This window comes from Indicator indicator, chromosome 28 (genome assembly GCF_027791375.1).
Source record: "Indicator indicator isolate 239-I01 chromosome 28, UM_Iind_1.1, whole genome shotgun sequence".
Taxonomy (NCBI): Eukaryota; Metazoa; Chordata; class Aves; order Piciformes; family Indicatoridae; genus Indicator; species Indicator indicator.
Genome location: NC_072037.1, coordinates 13,355,446 through 13,377,769, shown reverse-complemented (window position 1 = coordinate 13,377,769; position 22,324 = coordinate 13,355,446). Strand labels below are relative to the sequence as shown.

The window sequence follows — 22,324 nt, the reverse complement described above, 5'->3', positions numbered from 1 at the left end:
GAGTGGCTGGAGAGCAGCCAGGCAGAAAGGGACCTGGGGGTACTGGTTGACAGCAGCTGAACATGAGCCAGCAGTGTGCCCAGGTGGCCAAGAGAGCCAGTGGCATCCTGGCCTGCATCAGGCATAGTGTGGCCAGCAGGAGCAGGGAGGTCATTGTACCCCTGTACACAGCACTGGTTAGGCCACACCTTGAGTACTGTGTCCAGTTCTGGGCCCCTCAGTTTAGGAAAGATGTTGAATTGCTGGAGCATGTCCAGAGAAGGGCAACGAGGCTGGTGAGAGGCCTTGAGCACAAGCCCTATGAGGAGAGGCTGAGGGAGCTGGGACTGTTTAGCCTGGAGAAGAGAAGGCTCAGGGGTGACCTCATTGCTGTCTACAACTACCTGAAGGGAGGTTGTAGCCAGGAGGGGTTTGGTCTCTTCTCCCAGGCAACCAGCACCAGAACAAGAGGACACAGTCTCAAGCTGCGCCAGGGGAGGTTTAGGCTGGAGGTGAGGAGAAAGTTCTTCACAGAGAGAGTGGTTGGCCATTGGAATGTGCTGCCCAGGGAGGTGGTGGAGTCACCATCCCTGGAGGTGTTCAAGAGGGATTGGACGTGGCACTTGGTGCCATGGTTTAGATAGTCATGAGGTTTAGGGTGACAGGTTGGACTCGATGATCTTTGACGTCTCTTCCAGCCTTCTTGATTCTATGATTCTATGATTTTGTACAAGCAGGTGCAGTTCTTACATTGCTCTTCTTCAGGGGTCACGGCTGAGGGTTAATGCATTCTGGTGACAGCTCTGGCAGGTGAGTTGAGGCCACTGAGCAGTGTCCATCAACAGCTCTTCAGTTAAAAAGCTGTATCCAGAACCTCACACCAGGCAAAGCTCCTGGTGGTCAGAACAAGGGCAGATACTGGCTGGGCTTTGATACCTGGAGAACAAAGATGTGTGCAGACATTAAATGAGGAGACAAGGAAGCTGGTGGATTTCTCCCTGTTAGGATTTAAACCCAAATTCAGACACATTGAGATCAAAGCTGAGTTCTGTTCTCTGCAGCTTCATTGCAGGTTTGGTGGTCTCAAAAATCTGGCAAAAGGGTTGGCTCCAGACCATGTGTGAACCTCTTCCTGAATGAGATGGAGTGGAGCCGTGTGGGGTGCTGTTGTGTGTGTGGCTGAGCTGAACCCCTCTTGCCATGGCTGCTTGCTTGCAGGGCAGCTGCCTCTTGCATCTGGACAATGGTATGAACTTCATGGATCCCAGCTTCCAGCAGAAACTGGAGGGGGAGAGGGAGCTGCTGCGCAGAGCTCTACAGAAGGAGCTGAAGATCAAAGAGGGAGCAGAAAACCTGCGCAAAGCCACCACAGACAGAAAGAATCTTGCCCACATAGAGCACGTCCTGAAGTCTTCCAACAGGAAACTGGAGCAGCTGCACTGGGAGCTCCAGGAGCTGAATGCAAGGATTGTGCTCACAGACAGAGAGGAGAGTAGGGCAGGTAGGTCCTGGCTGGCAGGAAAATGCTATTCTAGTGGCTGATTCTGAAGGGGGCACAAGCAGTGGGAGTTTAGGCTGCTGGTGTTTAGCCAATGAAAGGACCTCTGCAGGAAACAGCTGAGAATGGGCCAATGAAGGTGAAAGGAAGCAACAGGAGATCAGTGCTGGGAGCAGACCAGCTGGGAGTGCTGGGTGTGGACAAGGCTCAGGAGCAGGCTGTAGGTGGAATTAAAGAGAGTTTAATTTTTAATTAGAGCAGAGTTTCTGTACATCTGAACCCCAAGTGTCTTACAGGATGAGGGAGTATAAAATTGGAAGGGTGCTTGTTAGGACATGTTCACTGATAAAGTCTGTACATCTATGAGCTCAAGCCCCAGTTGAAGCAGTGCTTTGTGGTCAGTTTGGTAGACCAGAGCCCTTCAGGCCTTCTTTGTAGCCTAACCTTTTTTTGTGGAGTTCTCCATCTCTAAAGCAGTGAACTGCCACAGGAAACACTGCTGCTGACATCTGATTGCATTGTGTGTGCAGATGGATCTGTATCCCCAGATCCTTGTCTTTGGGAGAGAAACCCAGGCCCCATGGCAAGGAAGGTTGAAGCTCTGAAAAAGCAGCTGCAGGTTGAAATGAAAGTGAAACAGGGAGCTGAGAATGTGATCCACATGTACTCAGCATCCAAGGTAAGCAGCGAGCAGCCACTCGGGAACACAACTTTCTGGGCCAGGATTTGTGTCTGAACTCCATCCACAAAAGCTCCTGTGGGAAGTGGAGTGGTGGAAGTGGTGCTGCAGAGAAACTGCTCTAGGGCTGGGCAGGGCTGGAGGGGAGGCTGTCACTGATCAAGGAAGGAGAGTTAAAAAGGCTCTTCTGTCCCTGCTGTGTTGCTCTGCTGTCTCTGGGTTGTCTGGGAGATAGCACAGCACAGCACACAGGGATGTGAGAACAATTTTCAGAGCATTTAAAAGTCAAAGAGTAATAAAAAAAATAATCCAAGGTTCTTGTGAAGCTTAATTTAGTCAGAGCAGCAGTGCAGAGGGTTGTGATATTTTGTTTGCTCCCAACTTCTGCTCAGCAGCACTGCAGCAGTGACCCAGGAGTCTCAGTGACTGCAAGGTCTGGCATCAACTGGACTTGTCCTTGGCCCATCCCTTCCCTGTACAGGTGGAGGTGGTGATCTCCAAGCCCTTGCTCCTCGGCGCTCTCTCCCTTACCTGACTGCTACCTGTGCCATCTCTGAATCCTTCCTGGCCCTGCTTGCAGGCACCTCCTCTCCCTCACCTGTGAGCACATCTCCATCACCCAGCTGTGACAGCCTGGCTCTCTCTGCTTGCTTTGTGGCAGGAGCGGAAGCTGCTGGCTGCAGCTCAGCAGGTGCTGCAGGACAGCAGGACCAAGATGGAGATCATTCGCATGCACATTGGGAGGGTGGCGCAGTCCGCAGCAGGGCTGGAGGATGCAGTGGACCCAGCAGGTGAGGGAACTGATCCAGCCCAGAACAGCTGCAGCCAGAGCCCTAAGCTGCACAGCACTCAGTTCCCACTCTCCCCGCATTGTCTCCCCAGCAAGCCCTGGGCCCATCAGTGCCTTGGAGCTGCGCGTGGAGGAGCTGCGGTACCACCTGCGCATCGAGGCTGCTGTGGCCGAGGGGGCAAAGAATGTGCTGAAGATCCTGGGGGGGCGTCGGATGCAGGACCGCAAGTTTCTGGCTGAGGTGAGCGGTCCTGCAGGCCCTCCTGGCAGGGTGGTTTTGTGTCTCACCACCGGGGATCTGGCAGGAACGAGCACGGTCAACTAAGAGTATCTGCTGTGGGCAGCGCCTGTCCCTGAGCACAGCCCAGGATCCCTTTCCCTCCTAGGGATAATGCTCCCTGCTCAGAAGCAGTAGCAGTGCCATGTATGGGCTCAGCAGCTCTTGGAGACTATTCCCTTCTGTTTGTTTAGCAGTAAGAGGGTAGCTCTCTTCTTGAAGCTGACCTCAGCAGCTAATAAAGGACAGGTGGTGCTGGACTGGGGCTGTCTGAGTTCTGCCTGTTCTGCTCCACACTGCTAGGCTCAGGGTCGTCTGCAGGAGTCCTCTCAGAAAATTGACCTTCTGCACTTGGCCCTGGAACATCAGCTTGGTGAGCTCCCTCCTGACCACCCAAAGAGAGCCCTGATCAAGCAGGAGCTGGTGCAGACATCCTCCTTGGGCACTCGGCATGGCAGCATCCAGCCCACCTCAGTCATCAAACCCACAGCCCTCACAGGTGGGAGCAAAGCCTCTGGTGATGCCACATTGAATGTTCTGAGCACTGCACTGATGTTTTTGAGGCCAGTTGCAGCTTTTGTTCTCAGGGCTTTGCAGTCTGTCTGTCTGGGGTAGATTTGGGATGTGAACCAAGAAACCATGAAGCTGGGAAATCCTGGGGTCCGCAGGGCTGGACTGACTCTTCAGCATCGTTTTATCTTTGACTAATCATATTCCTTGCTCTTCTTAAACCTCCCCAGGAACACTGGAAGTGAGGCTAATGGGGTGTCAGGACCTGCTGGAGAATGTTCCGGGGCGCTCCCGGGTGGGTGGGACTTCTCCTGTCTGTGGCAGCCCAGGAGACCTGAGGTCCTTCTCCCGAGCACGAGTTGGGCTGGGGATCCCTGGCCGCAGCGCCATGGGGAAGTACCTGCGGAGCGAGGAGCCAAGCAGTGAGTGTGGGCTCCCCTGAGGGGCTGCATGGGGGCTTCTCACTAGGGTGCTGCAGTACCACGCTGTGAGCAGTGACCAGAAACCTGCTTCTTGCAGCACGGGAGGGAGCTGTGCCAGAGTACCTCTGCCTGGGGTGTTCACCTCCAGCATGGCAGAATCCCTCTGCTGGCAGATCAGAATCCCTCTGCTCTCCTTTGTCCAGATGAGGTCCTTGCTGTGCTCAAAGTGGACAGTAAGGTGGTTGGCCAAACAAACTGGGGACCAGTTAATAAGCAGGCATGGGACCAGAGCTTTGTCATTGAGCTGGACCGGGTGAGTCTTGCCCAGATTCCCTGTGCTGTTTGGTTTTTCATCTCCCCTTGCCCCGTGTGCTACCATTCTCCTCCATCCCACTCTGCACTGCTGATGTCCCCTTGTCCTTTTCTGTGTCAGCTGTCTTAGCCTTCCCCTGAAGGCAGCACAGCTCTGGCAGGGATTCAGCCTGAGCAGCATCTGCTGTCCTCCCCTCCTGCTCTCAGCAGTTGTATTTAATCTTAGCAGTAAAGTGGCTCTCATGGGGTTCTGGCTCAGGACAGCCATCCCCAAGGGTCTGCAGCTAAGAGTTAAAAGCACAGAGAGCAGGGACCAGGATTAAAGCAGTCCTTTGTGCATGCTTTAGGTCACTGCTGCCTGTCCCAGCAGGTTTGTGTGCCCTTGCCAGAGCAGGGGGCAGGCTGTGATGCTTCTGCTGTCTTTGTTCTCCCCACCCCGTGCCCCCAGTCTCGTGAACTGGAGATTGCAGTGTACTGGAGGGACTGGAGGGAGCTCTGTGGGGTGAAGTTTCTGCGCCTGGATGATTTCCTGGACAATGAGCGGCATGGCCTGTGCCTGGCCCTGGAGCCCCAGGGGCTGCTCTTTGCAGAGGTACGGAGCCAGCTGCATCCCCTCGGCAGGGGCCTGCCCTGGCAGCAGCTGTTCGGCCCTGGGTAGGTGGAATGGAAGGAGCAGGAGTCTGGGGTTGGGGAATGGCACCTGAAGTCCTTTTGCATCAGTGTCAGCCAGCAGCAAGGACCAGGCTGGTGCCCCAGCCCCAGGGGAATTGATCTCAATTTTGGAGGGTTCTGCATTCCAGGTGCCAGAAAATTCTGACATCTCAACCCACAATGAAGCAAGAGGTGTTTAGAGAGTGAAGCCAGATTGGTGCAGTCTATGGCAGTGACTCCTGACTTGCCACACAGAGACTAGGGGCTTGGTGAAAGGGCAGAGGGGTGGAAGTGTGAGAAAGGAATCCTGACAGAGCTGCTCTGCCTTCCTGGCAGGTGATGTTCTGCAACCCTGTCCTGGAGAGGAGGCCAAGGCTGCAGCGCCAGAAGCGCATCTTCCCCAAGCAGAAAGGTGAGCAGCAGCAGGGCTGGCACAGGCAGGGCAGGGGCTGGCACAGGCAGGCTGGGGAGCAGTCCTGGCCCTTAATCAGTGAGACATGAACATGCTTGCTAATTACTGTGGGTGAATAGGTGGCTGTGTCAGAATGTGAGTCTGGTCAGCCACAGACCCTGCAGGCAGCCAGGATGCAGTGTGGTGTCCAAGGGGCTGCTGCTGAGGTGTTTCCAGTCACAGTTATTCTGAGGAGGATCTAATTAGTGGTTATTTAACAGACTCCTTAGCACAACCCAGGACTCAAGCTCTACTGCTGTAACCAGCAATGCTGTTACTGATGAGCAGACATTGGAAGGGTTTCTGGAAAGCTGAATTCTAGGAGTCAGGGACAGGCTGCTGCCTGCTGGGCGGTGAGAGCTGGCAGCTCAGATGAGCAGCTCAGGGACCGCAGTCACTTCCATGCTTTCTTTTCTGCCTGCAAAGTCCTTCTTGTAAAGCTGAGTGAGGTATATGCTGAGCACTCGTGGCAGTGGAAACAAAGGAGATTTTATATTCTTCAGGAAGCAGTAAAAATAATGGAACATTCCAAATGTTTTATTCTTGTTAAGGCATTTTCAGAAGCTCTCTACTCCCAGGCTGCAGGCCTGGAAGGCAGTGTTGAGAGAGAGAGAGAGGAGAGCCTGCAGATAAAATCCATCTGAGTTGTTCTATGCAGTTTCTCATGGAGGCCAGCTGTGCTGTCCTGTGCAGCTGGATTTAGGTGGAGCTGTCATCAGTACTAAACTTCTCTTGGAAGCCCATTCTGCCCAGGCTGGGGAGGTCAGGGTGGGCTTCTTTCTGAGCAACCCAGGGCAATTTGCAGCCCCAGGGGTGTTCTGACCCTGACTCTTGCAGGGAAGGAATTTCTCCGAGCTCCTCAGATGAACATCAACGTTGCTGCCTGGGGTCGCCTGATGATGAGCTTCCTCCCTCCTTGTAGCTCCATAAGCAGCCTGAGCCCCCCTCTGCATGACCCCAGCCAGGCAGACTTCTCTGCTGCTGCCCCACAGAGCCCTGCTGAGCCTGTGCCCAAAGGGAGCAGGTAAGGCAGGATCTGAGTGGGGCTGGGGGCACTGCAGTGAGTGCAGAGATGATCTTCAGAGTCTTGCTTGCGCCTTGCTAAAGTGGGGAAGGCTGCTGTGAGAGAAAGCTCTCAAAGGAACTGAACTGAGGGGGTTGAGAAAAGCCAAGGCTGCCAGGTGGGTTTGGGGGTTTGCTCAAACGCTGTGCTTAGCTCTGGTCTTCCTTTGTGCCCACTTCAGAGCTGCTGCCCTCACGAGCAGTGTACCCCAGAGCCAGGGCACCCTCAGCACTTGGCTTCTCTGCAGCAAGATCTGTGTCCAGAAAAGTGGTGATAAGGAAAGGCTGTGATAGAACAGCAACAAGAGGGTTGTTTAATACACACCAGCAGATGTGCTGCCAGGGAGAAGAGAGCTGCTCTGGCTGAATGCCCTCAGCAGTGCAGTACTGTGCAGGGCAGAGTGGCTGCTGGGGCTGCACTCCTCTGCCAGGCTGACTGCAGCCCAGCACGGCGCAGTACTCCAGAGGGTCCACAGCCAAGCTTTTAAATGTGATGTAGAAGAAAATACCCCCAAAATCAGTTTTTTAAATGGTTTGAGTTAGCTTTTCAATCATGAGTTGCTCTGTAAGAGGCTGCTCTGACCCACAGAGCCTGGCAAAGAAGCCAGAACCAGCCATGGTGGTGTGCTGAGGTCTAGAGTTCCTTTAAACTCTTGCTCCCAGATTTAGTCCTTCACAGCCTTTTGTTATAGCATCAGAGAGCACCTTTGGGTGAGGCCAAGCAGCAGCAGCCTCCCAGCTCCTTCTCTTTTGCTCTGGGGGTTGCAGTCCTCCCCACGCTTCACAGACCTGCGGTGTCAGCCAGGGTGCAGGGCTGGGTTCTGCTCCTGTTGCAGGGGGCTGCTGAGGTCTCTGTGTGCAGTGCTCTGCCCTAAGGCAGTCTACAATTTTCTCTCACAAATGCAGTGAGTTCCCTGTGGCCAAGCTGATGTTTGCTGGTGAGAACCCAGCCAAGCCTCCACGTCTCTTCCTGATGGGCAGCTCCAAGGAGTCCTCTCTGTCGCCTGCAGACTCTCCGGTAATCGCCTGGGCTGGGATCAGACCCTGGGGGCTGTGACATGGAAGGGCTAGGTAGCCCAGGGCAAGAGCACAGGGAAACAGGGAAGGAGGCTCAGCAGGCTCTTAGGACCAGGTGAAGTTCTTCATCTTCAAATGAACTGGGCAAAACCAAGAAGAGCTCAACTTTTGGTCAGGAAGGAACAGGAAAGTTGCCGTGAGTAGCAGAGTGGTTGAGGACCTGAGTTCTGCCACATCCTACCCCTGCTCTTTTGGCTTTGCTCACAGTAGAAGCTGCATTCTGTGAGCTCTGTGACTCCTGGCACATGACAGGCCTTTTTTTCTAGGAAGAAAATGTTCTATCCTAGACTTTCCAGAGTGTTTATTTGTAAAAGGCTTGGCCCCATCAAAAATGATACATGGGAATGGCTTAGTGTGGCCACAACCTGCTCTTGTGCTGCTTCCCTCCAGCCAGAGCTGATGGCCAACAGCAAGAACGTGTCTGGCGTTAGGCTGGGTCATTACAGAGGTGAAAGTGTGGATGTTCAGGTGGGACTCGGTGATTCCAGAGGATGTGACTTTGTCATTTTCTCTCTGTTCCTAGTGTCTGAAGAGGCTGCATGTTGAGGAGAAGTCTTCCAGCTCTGCTGTAGCAGAATTTCAGATGCCAGCATCTGCCAGGTAGCTGTGGGCAGTCTGGGCTGCCTTGGGGCACAGGTTACAGAGGCACTGGGCTGAAACTTTGGAGCATGCAGTCTGAAGTTCTGCTCAGGTTGTGCTTTGGGTTCTCAGCAGCAGACTCCTAGTGCTGAGTGTAGGCAACCCCTTGAAAGATCTGCTCTGAGCTTGTGCAGGTATGTGCTGGGCCTTATCTGCTGGCTAACTGCAGCACTGTGTCTGAAGGTGACTCCAGCAGAGGGTAAAGCAACCTAACTGCATTCAGGTGCTCCCTTGTGTTTGAGCTTCATGGTGTGGCACATTTGGATGTGTCTGCATCCCAGTGCACCTCAGAAACACTTCTGGCAGCCTGTGTAGCAAGGTGCAGGGCCTCACCTCGGGCAGGAGCCACAGCAGGGAGTCGATGGCAGCTCTGTGGCAGTTGTGTGGCCACGGCTTGTGTGTAACAAGGAGACAGCAATAAATACAGCAAAAGAAAAACTTTACTGCTGTGGAACAAATGCTGATCAAAAAAAGCACAAATGATCTGCAGATTATCACATTATGTTCAGAATTTCATCATCACTTTTGAGGGCTCCAACCTTCAGTCCTCAGAAGGCTGAGGAGGGAGCTGAGCCCTTCGTGTGCTGGCACTTTGCCCTTCGTTTCACTCTGTGAGGAGTGTGGAGAGTCTGCTGCCTTTTAAGGGTGCTCCTGGACTGCAGCTCTGAGGGTGTGGGTTGGCTGGGCTTGAAATTCTCTCCCAGCAATTCTGCAGCCAGAGTTTCCTTGGTAACAGCCTGTGGCTGACACAACATCCTACAGCATCTTTTTATTCAGAGCCTTCTGTCTCTTGTCTCACCGTGGTTCGTTTCCCCTTCCTGTCTGGGAACTTCTCCTGCCCTTCTCCTGCAGCTCTTGGTGCACTGAGAGAGCAGTGCAGGTGGAACTGAATGTTACTGCCCCACACATGGGTGTGAGGGGGAACTGATGCTCGTGTGGGAAGTGACAGCAAGGTGAGCCCAGGAGAGCCAGGTTGCTGTTCCTGTTGCCAGCAGGGATGGCAGGCAGCCTGCTGCCTGCTCCTTGTTCAGGGCAGAACAGCAGCAGCCAGCAGCCAGCCTGAGTGTGCAAGATTCCAGCTTGGGCAAGGAGTGGCTGGCACAGCTGTTTGCCTTCTTGCCCACCCCCCTTTGTTTCCTGTTTATGCGTCTTCTGGGGATTGTCTCAGCAGTTCTTCTTTCTTTGTCTGCAGGAAGAGGCCAGTCCAGCTGGAGGACTTTCACTGCATTGCTGTGCTGGGACGTGGCCACTTCGGGAAGGTAGTGTAGAAGGCTCTGCGCTGTGGAGCAGGGCAGCAGGGCTGGGCCTGGGTAAAAACCTTGCAGCACAGAAGAGATCTGTGGCCATGCAGATACCCAAAACAAACACACACAGAGGGTAGCAGTGGTTCACAGGCAGAACTCCACATCTCTGGCTTCAAAGCCTGGAGAAAACCACCCTGGGTGTGTGCACATCACCACCATTTCTCTCATGACCATGGTGATCACCAGTGAGTGACTCCATCTCCCAAACCATGCACAGCTACCTGCTGCAGAGCCTGGGGCCAGCTGTGATACTGCAGGGAATGCAACTGACCCTGGCACCCTCTAGGCTGCTGCAGCACAAGGTTGTAGGAGAAAAGTGCTCAGGTTTGGGAGTTGCTTGGGCTTGGCGTGGAGAATGCCTGGAGTGGAGAGGAATAATTTGTGTCACTGGGAGCCAAATCATTCAAAGAGGAAATCACAGGTTGGCTCCAAGTGCAGCTTCTCTGCTGTCTTTCAGGTACTGCTGGCCCAGTACAAGGCAACTGGGAAGCTGTTTGCTATCAAAGCCTTGAAGAAAAAGGATATCATCAGGAGAGATGAAATTGAGAGGTGAGCTTGTTCAGAGCTGCTGCTGCTGCCAGAGGCTGCATTACTCACCTGTGACCACATCTCAGTGGGCATCCTGTGTGTACCAAGAGTTTAAATGCAGCCTCGAGCCTTTGGCAACTCAAACTAGGAACAAGGAACCTTCTGGCAGTGCTGCTTTCTAGCTTCTGGTGCAATAGCACCTGGAGAACGCTCTAAAGCCCAAGGTTTGCAGGATCTCAGATGAATGCTGTTTGGCCTTCACCTTTTCTCTCTCCAGCTCAAGATGTCCTCTTTTCCCCCTGAGGCTTTTCTGCCACCTCCTAGCACTGATGGTTTCCTTCTTTGCACCCTGGCAGCCTGCACTGTGAGAAGCGAATATTTGAAGTAGTGAAATCCTCTGGCCACCCCTTCCTGGTGAACCTCTCTGCCTGCTTCCAGACCCCTGACCACGCTTGCTTCGTGATGGAGTACTGCCCGGGGGGAGACCTCATGATGCGCATTCACGAAGATGTCTTCCCCGAGCACGTGGCACAGTGAGTTGGCATCAGCCCAGCTGCCAGGCACCAGGAACCTTTACCTTGCTTATCATTGGTGCTGCCTGAGAACTGTTTCTCTCTTTCAGGTTTTATGCAGCCTGTGTAGTCCTGGGGCTCCAGTTCCTGCATGAGAGGAAAATTGTCTATAGGTAATTCAGCTGAGAATCAGGAGTCAGATCCACAGCCTGCAAGTCTCTCCTGCAGCTCTGCCTGGACCTCTTTTCTTGCTGGGTTTTGTCACCTCTCTCTGTGTTCTCCCCACCACCTGTTGCTGCCAGCATCCTGCACAGCACAGCAGGCCAGATGGAAGCTCTCTCCCTGCCGTGCAGGTGATGGGTCCCTGTGCCATGCCAGTGTGTTCTGGGGGCATCTCTCTGTCCCTTCTTTCTTCTTTGCTGTGACAGTGAAGCTGTCAGTCACACTGCTGTAGGCTGCCCTTCTCCAGATGAATAAGCTCCACTCAGCTCCAGGCTGCTCTGAGAACCTTTCCTCAGAGGAAAACAGCAACAAATGAAGGGGAACTTTCCAAGTCATATAGGAGATAACCCAGGGTTTGGGGTTTATTCTCTTTATTAACATCTGACTTCTGCCACTTGCAACAAGAGATGCTGGATGCTGGTCCTCAGGCTTTGCTCACCTTCTTCCTCACCTGCAGGGACCTGAAACTGGATAATCTCCTTCTAGATGCTGAAGGATTTGTGAAGATTGCAGATTTTGGACTGTGCAAGGAAGGTGAGAAACTGAAGTTCAGCCATCAGCACCCATTTAGGCTCCACAAAGAGAGATATTGAGGTTGCTGTGTGTCACTTGTGTTCCTCCCCCTCTCACAACTAACCTAAACTCCACCCAAACCAAACATCAAACCCCCCCCCTCCCTGCCTGGCCATGGTCAGCTTGGAAGGAGCACTTTGTGGTACCCTGCCCAGTCCTGGCTTCTTTGAAGAAAACAGCACAACGTGAACTCCTGAAGAGCAGAGGACAAAGTGTGTACAAAATGACCTGCAGGAGGTCCCTGTGGCCCTGCACTCTCTAGGTTTCTGATCTGGAGCTGTTGGGGGCCTCACATTTTGTCCTCCTTTACTGGCATCCACAATGAGAACCTTTGCCCAGGTAACAGCAATGAGTGATGATGCCAAGGGATGGAGCAGAGCTTGCAGAGGTGAGGCTGCAGAAGAACACTCAGTGACATGGGCTGGATTTTACAGAAGCCTTCTCCTCCTGCAGGAATAAGTTTTGGGGACCACACCAGCACCTTCTGTGGCACCCCTGAGTTCCTGGCTCCAGAGGTGCTGACAGACATCTCCTACACTCGGGCTGTGGACTGGTGGGGACTGGGTGTGCTCATTTATGAGATGCTCGTGGGTGAGGTAAGGCCACCCTGGCTAGGAGAAGCTTTCTGAGCACTCCTGGGAACAGTGGTGCTCAGCCACCTGGGAGCTGGATGCAGCCAGCTCTGTCTTGGCACCACAGCTACTCAAGCACTGTGCCTACCCATTGCTCATTGCTGCACACAGCTGCCTGCCACCATCCCTGTCAGCAGTGAGCAGCAGCTGCTGTGTGGGTTGAACAATGAGAGGTTGCAATTGCAGGCACCATTCCCTGGGGATGATGAGGAAGAAGTCTTCGATAGCATCATCAACGACGAGGTGCAGTACCCACGGTTCCTCTCTGCCCAGGCTCTGGCCATCACCCGCAAGGTAACGGTGCAGGGAGGCTTGGGGAAGGGGCAGCTGCTGTCAGGGGCTCCAAAGGGCCTCTGAGGAGCTGTGGGCTCTGTGTGTGTCTGGAGCTGCCTATGCAGACTGAGGGAACATTTCAAACCCGGACCTCCTTTTCCTTCTTCTGAGACTGCTGCTCTCCTGCCAGGAGGAGCAGGCTCCTTGCTGCTGGTGCTGCTAAGTCTGATCTGCAGAAGAGTTGGTTCAGGGCAGGAATGTCAGAGCTATTAGGGAGATGGCTTGGTTCAGGTGTGGGGTGTGACCCAGCAGTCACAGTTACCATGAGATGCTTCCTGCAGTTTCTAGCAGCTACCTCACTGATGCTGGCAGTTGTCTGCAATGAGCTGGGTCACCAGGAGGTGATGACCTTGCTGCAGAATGGGAAAGGGAAGATCCTGAGGCCTCAGTCCATCTCCTCAGGGCTTTCTCTGGAAGGTTTCTGTCCATCCTTATTCCAGTTGTTTCATTCTGTACTGATCTTTCCTGCAGCTTCTTCGCAAGTGTCCAGAGCGCAGACTGGGAGCAGGGGAGAGAGATGCAGAAGAGATCAAAGTCCAGCCCTTCTTTAAGGTGGGAACTCACTTTGTCCTGCTCCCTCACCTCTCATGTTTGAGCTCAGAGTGATTTGCTCTCTGCTGGTCTTGAGGTACATTTCTGTCAGCTGTCAGTGAGATCTCAGTGGCAGCTTCTCTTGCACCTCACTGCTGTGCTCGGGAGTGTGTTCAGTTCATGTTTGAGAAGCCATCCCCACCTCTGTCCTGGGATTTGCAAGCTTCCAGAGCCAGTTCCTTGTTGCTGCTGGTGCTGTTCTGTGCACAACCAAAGCTACACCCCTCTTTAGATCAGCATCTGGTAATGGCAGTGCCTGCCAGCTAGTCTGCAGGGTGACCCTCAAGAGAAACCTTTGCTTTGGGTCAGGCAGGGTCCCTCGGGTTCAGGCAAAGTTGTTGCCATCCCAACTCACCATTACCCTCTGCCAGGGGTTCTCAGCCTTGCAGCCCCTGGCTGCAGTAAGCAAAGAACCTGGATGTCAGCGGAGATTGCTGGGAAGTCCACCTGGACACAGCTGAGCTCTAGTTTTGTCCATCCTCAGTACAGTCGGAGCTATAGCTTTGTGCTCTGAGAACAGCCTTAGACTGTGCACAGTCTCCACACCCTGCAGACTGCTGCTGGCCTGGAGCCTTTTGTCAGTTCTCTCTCTCTCCTAATTAGCAGAAATGAGACAGTTGCAAGTGGTCTGGGAGGGGACTGTAGCCCTCCCTCTCCATGTCAGCCTGGCCTGTCCCCCTGCAGGGAATTACCTGGGATGCTTTGCTTGCTCGTGCTCTGAAGCCTCCTTTTGTGCCCCCTTTGAGAGACCCAGTTGATGTCAGCAACTTTGATGAGGAGTTCACAGCCCAGAAGCCTCTCCTGACCCGCCCTGAGCAGGCTCCTCTGCTGACCTGCAAGGAGCAGGCTGCCTTCAAGGACTTTGACTTCGTGTCCAGCCACCTGTCAGAGGTCTGAGTGCTGTAAGAACCAGGAGCAGATTGTCACCACCTTGCAAAAGAGGAAAGGACTTGGCATGGGCAATGGAAGAGTCAACAGCGCTCAGAGCTGGCAGTGCTGCGCCTGGGCTGAGGGTGCCCTGCAGGCTGAGTTCACCACTGTGGCCCTGCAGCCTCACAGCTCAGGGGATGCTTAGTGCCAGTTACCTTTCAGTAATTCCTGTTTGTCTGGAACTGTCTCCTGCTGCCTTTCAACAGGGATGGAAATCTGGGATTTAGGGGATTTAACTGAATGGAATCAAATCATGTCTGCAACCCAGGTCACTGCAGAGAGCCCCAGGGACCAGAGTAACTTTTCAGTGTCTGTAAGGGAAGGGGATAGTCACATCTGCTCTGTCTCCAGGATGTACAGAATCCCCCCTGCAAGGATTCTATGCCCATTCCCACTCCTGAGTCTTTGTGTGCCAGAGGAGGGTGAATTTTAATACAGTCAAGACAAGGATGGTGTGAAAATGATCCAGGTGCTCCATCCTAAGGAAAAGGAGGTTCTTCTTCTTTGAGGGAGCTAAATCCCAGCTGCTGTTTTTAATGATACAAAGAAGCCACAGCTTTACCCCTGCTCTTTTTTGGAAAATAAAGAAATTTCAGCTTTTCCCCTCCTTTGTGTTTGCTGAGTGATTCAGATCAGGGCTGACCCACACTCTGCTCAACAGGCAGGGTTTTATTTTTCTCGTTAATGTCCCCAGTGATGTCTTTGTCCTCCTTCTCACTCCAGCTGTCTGGGTAGAGACTGCAGGGTGTCAGCAGCTGTCCCCCACAAAGGACTGCAGTCGAGGGCTCTCTCCACAGCTTTAGCAATGGTCTACCCTGGATCTTTTTGGGGATAGCTGAGGAGTGACTGGGAACAGTGGAAAACCTGAGCTAAAGGTGGTTTCATTTGACTGGTAACAGACCCTGTAACTGTCCTTGCTACCAGACATCTCCTCTTCATGTTGGGTTGTTGAGCAAAGAAAGGAAGAGTATCTAGAAATGAAGCATCACACAGAGGGACAAGGTGGGAGGCGCAGCTCTTACCCCTCCAGTTTGTCTTCAAGACGGGGACAGAGTGGAGAGTTAGCACAGGCAAAACCAGAGTCTGGGCTGCAGGAAAGGCACACAGGAGCAAAACAGGCACAGGAAAGCTGTGGGAGTTTAGAGCAGAGCAAACAAAGACTGCAGGCTGCCATCCTGGAGCACTTTACAAAGAATCCCCAAGCTGTGTCCCAAGCTGCAGCTCCTCCTGGCAAAGCTTTGACTAGCACCTGAAGAAGCACTGAGAGCTGCAGGGCAGACGAGCCACACAGCAGCAGGACCACACTGACAGGCAGCCTGGGAGTCCTCCCTGCATGCTGGAGTGCTGCTAGGTACAGTTCCTGGCAGTCTGACTTCCTTCTGTTAGGAATTTCTGCCTTGATCAAACCAGACTGGACACAGGTTACAAACTCTGGAGCTGGTCCAAAAGGGATCCTTCAGTTTTCAAACTGGCTTGGGCTCATCCTGCTGTGCCAGTGCCTGTGCTGGGCCTGTCAGCAGAGCTCAGCAACCTCAAACCCTGAGTGCCCCCCACAGCCTGCCTGCCAGCTGTGTTCCTGAGTAGCTCATTCCTAAGCCAAAGCTACTAAGGCACTAAATCTTACCTAAGATTTTGTTTGATGCTCTTTGGTTTATTTTTCTTTGGTTGGGTTTTTTTAAACAGAAAAGAGTCAGGACTAAAATTCTCCCCACAGCCTTTTTTATTCTTAAAGCTAAATTTGTCCATACCAAACTTCCTCTGAGTTCCTCCTGGAAGCTTGAAGCATGGCTTTTATAGACTGGAAACAAGAGAAGTTGCTGCTGTCCTGGAGAGCTCCCAGCACTCCTCAACTCAGTGCAATGAGCAGGACCTAGAGCCTGTCCTGTGGTGTGCAGCTTCCAGGTCTTTCATTCTAACCCTCCTGGCATGTGGAGGCAGCAGTGGTGTCATCCCCAGTGCTGCCTGAGCTAGGCAGGGTGCCCAGCTCTGCTGCTGCTTCTGTCCACACAAGCTACAGGACAGGCCTGAGCTGCAGTTACCTGCAGGAACCATCCAGGGCAAGCAGTGTCTGGAGTGCCCTCCTTACAGCCCTCCTGCTGTTAGCACCAGCAGTTTAGAGGAGCTGTCAGGAAGCTGCTCAGGGCTGACCATCTCACAGCTGAGCTGTGCCTCCCAGCTGCTTCTCAAGCACATCAACACTATTAAACCTCAAAACTTTGTGAAAAGCACGAGGCTGAGGCACGTGGTCAAGATGAAATTGATTTTTCACTGCACAGATATTTACTCCAGCATCTCTCTGATGTGTCCAGGCACCGTGATGCCCAGGGAGAGCTGTGCTGAAGGAAGGCCACAGGAATTGATTCTGGCGCTGCCATAGCTGCTGCTCCCCAGCAGCAAGAGGAGAGGAACTCCTGTGACTACACAGGCTGGGCCCTGCTGTCCAGGTAGATTTCCTCCCAGGTGGTGAGGCGACAGGAACAGAAGAACCTCCAGAGATTGAGGACCAGCCCCTGGTTGAAGGGGTTCTCCAGCCCCGAGTGCCGCAGGTAGGAGATGCGGTGGTGGGACAGGAACTCCCAGGAGGTGGTGTTGCAGGAGATCAGGTAGAGGTGTGAGACCAGCAGCAGTAGGACCATGGTGCTGAATGTGACTATCAGGAGGAAGGAGATGAGGAGCAGAGTGTTGTGCTTCAGCCAGTCCCAGGACTGCTCGAAGTAGAGGCCTGACCTTTGCAGTCAAAGAGCAACACAGCTGTGGTCAGAGCTGCTCACAGAGGCCAAGCACAGCCCAGCAGCACCTCTGTGTCTGACCCACAACAGCTGCTGGCCAGGGACCAGAGTGAAGGGACTTGAAACTCTCAAGTGACAGCACCAGCAGTGTTTTACAACCTAAGAAGTTTAAAAGCTGCTGGTTCCTTACTATCCTCTTCAGGTAAGCCCTCTCCAGAGCAGGCTGCAGCTGAAACCCCACTGGAATTCCCAGGACTTGGATTTAAACAAAGCTCAGACTGCAGGAACTGAAACAGTCAGCAGTCGTGCTGCTAGAGTCGTTAACTGGAGCTCCAACCAGAGGAACAATGAAAGCCAAACTATCAGATCCCAGTATTGATCAGCTCTGCTGTTCCTCAGGGGGCTCAGAGGAGCTGACCTCCGGGAAGCAAAGGGAGGTGAAGGTCTAAAGCCAATCCAGTCACTGCTGTCCTCTACACCAACCCTTCTGTGGGGCTCTAAGGGCAATCTGAGAGGCCAGAGTGCCACCTCCAGGCCTTACCAGGCAACCTGCCCTCCCCAGAGCAGCACCACGAGCTGCACGCTTAGGTAGACAATGAAGAGGGGATGGTTCCTCTCTCCCACGCAGTTCTCCAGCCAGGGGCAGTGATGGTCGTAGCGCCGCACACAGTGCTGGCACAGCTGGCAGTGCCGTGCCCGCATCGGCTGCTGCAAGACACAGACACAAAGCCTCCTGTGCATCGTCCCCCTCTGCAGCAGTGCTGCCCCAGCACTGCCCCATTTTGACATAACAGCACAGCCACTGCTGAGGTGCGGAAGGGGATTGTGAATCCCTGGGCACAGACCCAAAGGAGGCTTCAGCTCAGCTCCTCTCCCACACTGCTCTTCCCTCCTGTGCTAGCTGCCTCCTGACAACACAGCAAAGGAGGAGCTGAGGCACATCAGTCAGTGCAGGAAAGCAGGAGCAGAGTACTGAGGTGGAAAGCCAGGACCACAGCTACTGAAGAGCGTGGGCAGGGATGGGGTCTGTGGGACTGTAGAGAGGGAAAGTTTCTTTTCTCTGCCAACTCAAGACACTTGCCCAGGAAAGCCGCTCAAGGACCAGGAGGTAACAGATGTGGCAGAGCACAGCTCCCAGGGCTTGTTCCCTGAGGCATCTATGGTTTGCCAGATTTTCTTGCTGCCTTCTCCTGGTAGATGTTCCTCAGGAATTCCTGGGAGCTGGGACAGCACCAGATTTTATTCAATGATGAGGAACACTCTAAGACACTGCTGGCTTCAGGCAAACTCTTTTAAGAGCTAATTTAATGACTCTAATTTCTCCTTCATGCTATCTTTCACAACTCAGGCTGATGTTTTATCAGTTTTTGGCCTCGGTACTTCTTGTAGGTCATACTTAGCTGCTTCTCTATCAAGGTACCTTCAAAATAACCTTTCTGCCAGTACTGTAAGGGCTGACTGTCATGGCAGTCAAACACAGAACCCTCTTTTTCCCATGGCATAAGGAGGGACTTGGCTCAGCCGTAATCTGGCACACATGCCAGTGGTCACCACTGCTGCACCCTGAGCTCCAGTCTGCTTGGCTCACTTGGCAGCTGAACAAAGGTTGTTGCCAGCAAATGCAACCTTGCAAATGCCTCTTCCCATGCTCTGCCAGCCCCAGGAGTGCCTACCTGCAGCAGGCAGTAACCGCAGCGCCGTGTCGGGATGTCACTGGGAACCTGGGGCACCACTGCACTCTGTGCTTCACCTTTGCCTGCCTGCAAAACAGGAGAGGGATGACCAGGAGGTCTGGGGTGCTGCTGTCCCAGCAAGACTGAGCTGCATCCTTGACAGGCAGCACAGGCTCTCTGTCAGCATACACAAAAGAATCCCTCAGCATTCCTGCAGAAGCTGCAGCAGCTGAGGTGCAGCAAGGGCTGGCAGGCTCCTGCAGTAAGGACCAGAAGAATATTTGCAGGGAGGCAGAAATCATTGTGGGACAAGATCCCACAGCAATCCCAACACCAGGGGGGGGTGGCTGACACCCTCAGGCTGTGCAGCCATCCAGTGTGACCTGGACAGGCTGAGAGCTGGGTGCAGGCAAACCTCACGAAGTTTAATAAGAACAAGTGCAGGGTCCTACATCTGGGGAGAAATAATAACAGGCACCAGGACAGGTTAGAGGCTGCCCTGCTGGAGAGCAGCTCCACAGAGAAAGATTCTGGAGTGCTGGTGGACAGCAAGTTCTTCATGGAACAACAATGTGCTCTTGTGGCCAAGAGAGCCAATGGTATCCTGTGATGTATCAAGAAAGGTGTCCAGCAGGGCTAGGAAGTTCTTCTACCTCTCTATTCTGCCCTGCTGAGACCACACCTGCAATACCGTGTCCAGTTTTGGGCTCCCCAGTTCAAGAGAGACAGAGACCTACTGGAGAGAATCCAAGGGAGAGACACGAGGATGATCAGGGGACTTGAGCATCTCCCCTGTGTAGAGACTGAGAGCCCTGGGGCTGTTTAGTCTGGAGAAAACTGAGAGGGGATCTGATCAAAACGTCTATAAATATCTGATGGTGGTTTATAAATATCAAGTGGAGGGGGCCAGGCTCTTTTCAGTGGTTCACAGTGATAAGCCAAGGAACAATGGGTTCAAACTAGAACATAGATTTCACCTCAACATGAGGAGAAACTTCTTTACAGTGAGAGTGATGGAGCACTGGAACAGGCTGTCCAGGGGAGTTGTGGAGTCTCCTTCTCTGGAGACTTTCAAACCCCACCTGGATGCATTCCTGTGTGGACTACCCTAAGTCATCCTGCTCGGGGGGGGGTGGGGTGGGGTGGTGGGGTTGGACTTGATGATCTCTTGAGGTCCCTTCCAACCTCTGATATACTGTGAGACTGTGAAAACAGAGCTACAGGAAGCACTTTCTTCCACACTTGCCATTCAGTTTGGGGTTTGTACCCTTGTACCACTTAGCAGTGGTTGACGTAACCAGGCCATATACACATTCCATAGGGCACTGCAGCTTCTGATGCAAGAGGGCACAAAGCACTTACAACACGAGAGTGGAACTGGAGCCTGCCCAGCCTGACCTCCTACGCTCCGGCTGCGTCCTTTGTGCCAAACACAACAGAAACTGTCTCAGATTCGTCCTATTTCGCAGTGGGAAAAAGGAAACAAACCCATGGATCGTACACCCTCCTGCTATTCCCGGTGATACCTCCACTTCCTCAGGCTTCACGAAGCCCGGATCCATGAGAGACACCGTGAGGTACAGCAGGACGGAGCACAACACCAGCAGGACAAAGCTCAGCGGCTGCAGCAGCTCTCCGCGCTCCTCCTGCTTCTGCAGATCTGAAAGGGACCCAAAAAGAGAGCAGCGGCTCCTGGAGAAGCGTTCAGGATGCTTCTCTTGGCCTTAACAAAGGGGTCCCGCACCTACGGGAAGGGGATGAGGAGGAAGCGGCCATAGGGGTGCGGTAAGGAGGAGAGAAGGTGGCAACGGAAGATGCTCCCGAGCGCCCACAGCCCCGCTCTGCCCTTACGCCCCGCCCGGCCGCCCCGGCCTCGCCTCACCGGTGCGGTGCAGGAGGAGCCCCAGCGTCAGGGCTCCGCTCAGCGCCGTGTGCGCCGCTCGCACCCAGCCCCCGCCGGCGCCCATGGCGGCGCCGGGCCGGAAGCGGGCAGCGGGGTGGGGCAGGCTCGGCTGGGTCTCCGGGCCCGGCCCGCTGCTGACGCCTCGTGCTCGGCTGCCCCGGAGCCAACCGGCGTCTGCTTCCTCCCAGCCCTGCACTTGCAGGGGGAGAGCCGGCTGCAGCCCGCGGCCGTTTCCCTTTCCCCTTACGTCCCTGGGCTGTTCCCAGCTGAAAGATGCCTTCCTGCAGCCCCCTGCCCACTTGTCCTCACGGACCCTTGGCCAGCAGCTGTGGGGAGCGGCACCGCAGGTAAGAGTTCCAGGCCCAGCAACCGCAGCTGAGTGCGGCCAGCAGAAGGGCTCCTGCAGAGGGGCTGCTCGCAGGCCAGGCTCAGGGTCTGGGCTAGCTCTGGTGTCCTCAGGCTGTTTATTTCAGCTGCCGATTTCCATCCCTTAAGGAGAAATGCCGCGGCTGTGCCTGGCTGACTGCATCGGGACAGCCCCGCTTGGGAGCGGGTGAGAGATCTGGCAGTAGTTGGGGGACGCCGCCGGGCAGGGTGGGCTGCAACCGGCTGTCTGCAGCCGAGAGCCTGCGTCCCAGCAGGGCCTGAGTCGCCCCCAGCAGCAGAGGGGAACAGGCGCTTCTCCAGAATGGCCTCAGTGAAAAGTAGAAGCCTACATGTAGCTGAATTGCAGCCTAGATGTAATGTTCTCTCTTGCTAACCATAAAAAAAAGCCCAGATGAGTAGCTCAGATGTGCATATTTGTACCTGGAGTATGTTTAGGGGAGGTGAATCTCACCTCAGACCTCTGAAAGTTCTGAAATCAGCTTTCTCTTTAAACTCTTTCCAGATTTAGCACAGTTGTATCTTAAGGCTTTTGTTACCTCCTTTCCTAGCAAAAATTTGTGAAAAAAAAATCACATTTTTTGTAAATTTATCCTCCAGCACATGAAAAGCAGGAGATTCCCTGGTATGGCTTGGCCAGCAATGGGGAGTTCTGGAGGACTGTCCCTGTGAGTCAGAGGCCAGTTGCTGAAAGCACCTGGCTGAGACAGCTGGGTTAAGTGTCAATAAAAGTTGCAGTTTACATCAGTGAAGTCCTTTTGCTTTCCTTTTTTGTTTGTTTGGCTTTGGTTTGTTTCGGGTTCTTCTTTGTTTGTTTTTTAATTCTAGCTAAACACAAAAGCTACAGAACCCCCAGACACAGAATCACAGAACCAATAAGGTTGGAAAAGACCTCAAGGATCATTAAGTCCAACCTGTCACCCAGGACCTCATGACTACTAAACCATGTCACCAAGTGCCACATCCAATCCCCTCTTGAAAACCTACAGGGATGGTGACTTAAACACCTCCTCCCCTGCATCAGAGCGGTGTGTCAGCTGGACCTGCTGCGCTGCCGGCAAACTCAGCGGCTGCCTGGGCAGGCAGCGGGAGAAGCCCGGACCTGCTCGGGCAGTGGGGCAGAGCCGCTCGAACGGGCAGCTGAGGGGGCGGGGGCTGAGGGGGCGGGGCTGAGGGGGCAGCGCAGCGGGGGGCTGCCGCGACTCAGCCAATAAGGCGTCCGCGCTACTGTGGGGACGCCTCCTGGAGAGCTGCCCCGCCCCTCCCGGCCCCTATTTAAGGACGGGCAGGGGCAAGGGGGGCCCAGCGCGGCTGTGGGAAGTTGGCGATGGGGTTCTGTTGGCCGGCGAGCGTGAGTGAGCCGCCTAGGAGGGCTCTGCGTATGCTCGGCCGGAGGTGCTGCGCGCGCTGCTGGGTCTCAGCTTCGTGCCACCGCCTGTAAGCGGCGCGTCTAGGAGCTCTGGATAGGCTAACGGTTCCGGGAGACCCAGCCCAGATGGGGAGGTGCCGGCCCGGTCGTCTTCGCGCCCGGTAGGGTTCCGGACCTTGTCCCGCTGGCTGCTCCCCACTGAGGTCTGTCAGCGGTGGCTCCGGCGGTTCGTGTAGCGGCGAGCGGTAGCCGCAGGTGCAAGGAGGGGCTGCGGACAACGCCCGGGGTGCGGGA

The 22,324-nt window shown here is 54.2% G+C and overlaps 2 protein-coding genes across 2 annotated transcripts; one reads left to right on the top strand and one right to left on the bottom strand.

Moving 5' to 3' along the window:
• The first annotated feature begins 1,200 nt into the window (after window positions 1–1,200).
• PKN3 (protein kinase N3) lies at window positions 1,201–13,939 on the top strand. Its single transcript, XM_054393276.1, has 21 exons — window positions 1,201–1,480; window positions 2,008–2,156; window positions 2,818–2,947; window positions 3,039–3,187; window positions 3,527–3,722; window positions 3,964–4,155; window positions 4,359–4,468; window positions 4,916–5,059; window positions 5,455–5,530; window positions 6,407–6,593; window positions 7,538–7,649; window positions 8,232–8,308; window positions 9,540–9,606; window positions 10,109–10,200; window positions 10,536–10,712; window positions 10,802–10,864; window positions 11,371–11,447; window positions 11,940–12,082; window positions 12,305–12,412; window positions 12,923–13,003; window positions 13,727–13,939. The coding sequence occupies exons 1-21, from the start codon at window positions 1,228–1,230 to the stop codon at window positions 13,937–13,939; spliced, it is 2,796 nt and encodes a 931-aa protein (XP_054249251.1). The 5' UTR covers window positions 1,201–1,227.
• Window positions 13,940–16,389: 2,450 nt separating this feature from the next.
• Window positions 16,390–20,341, bottom strand: ZDHHC12 (zinc finger DHHC-type palmitoyltransferase 12). Its single transcript, XM_054393544.1, has 5 exons — window positions 20,257–20,341; window positions 19,901–20,034; window positions 18,375–18,461; window positions 17,243–17,409; window positions 16,390–16,699 (listed from the first exon to the last, which is right to left on the bottom strand). Exons 1-5 carry the CDS (start codon window positions 20,339–20,341, stop codon window positions 16,390–16,392), a joined length of 783 nt encoding a protein of 260 aa, XP_054249519.1.
• Window positions 20,342–22,324: the final 1,983 nt, after the last annotated feature.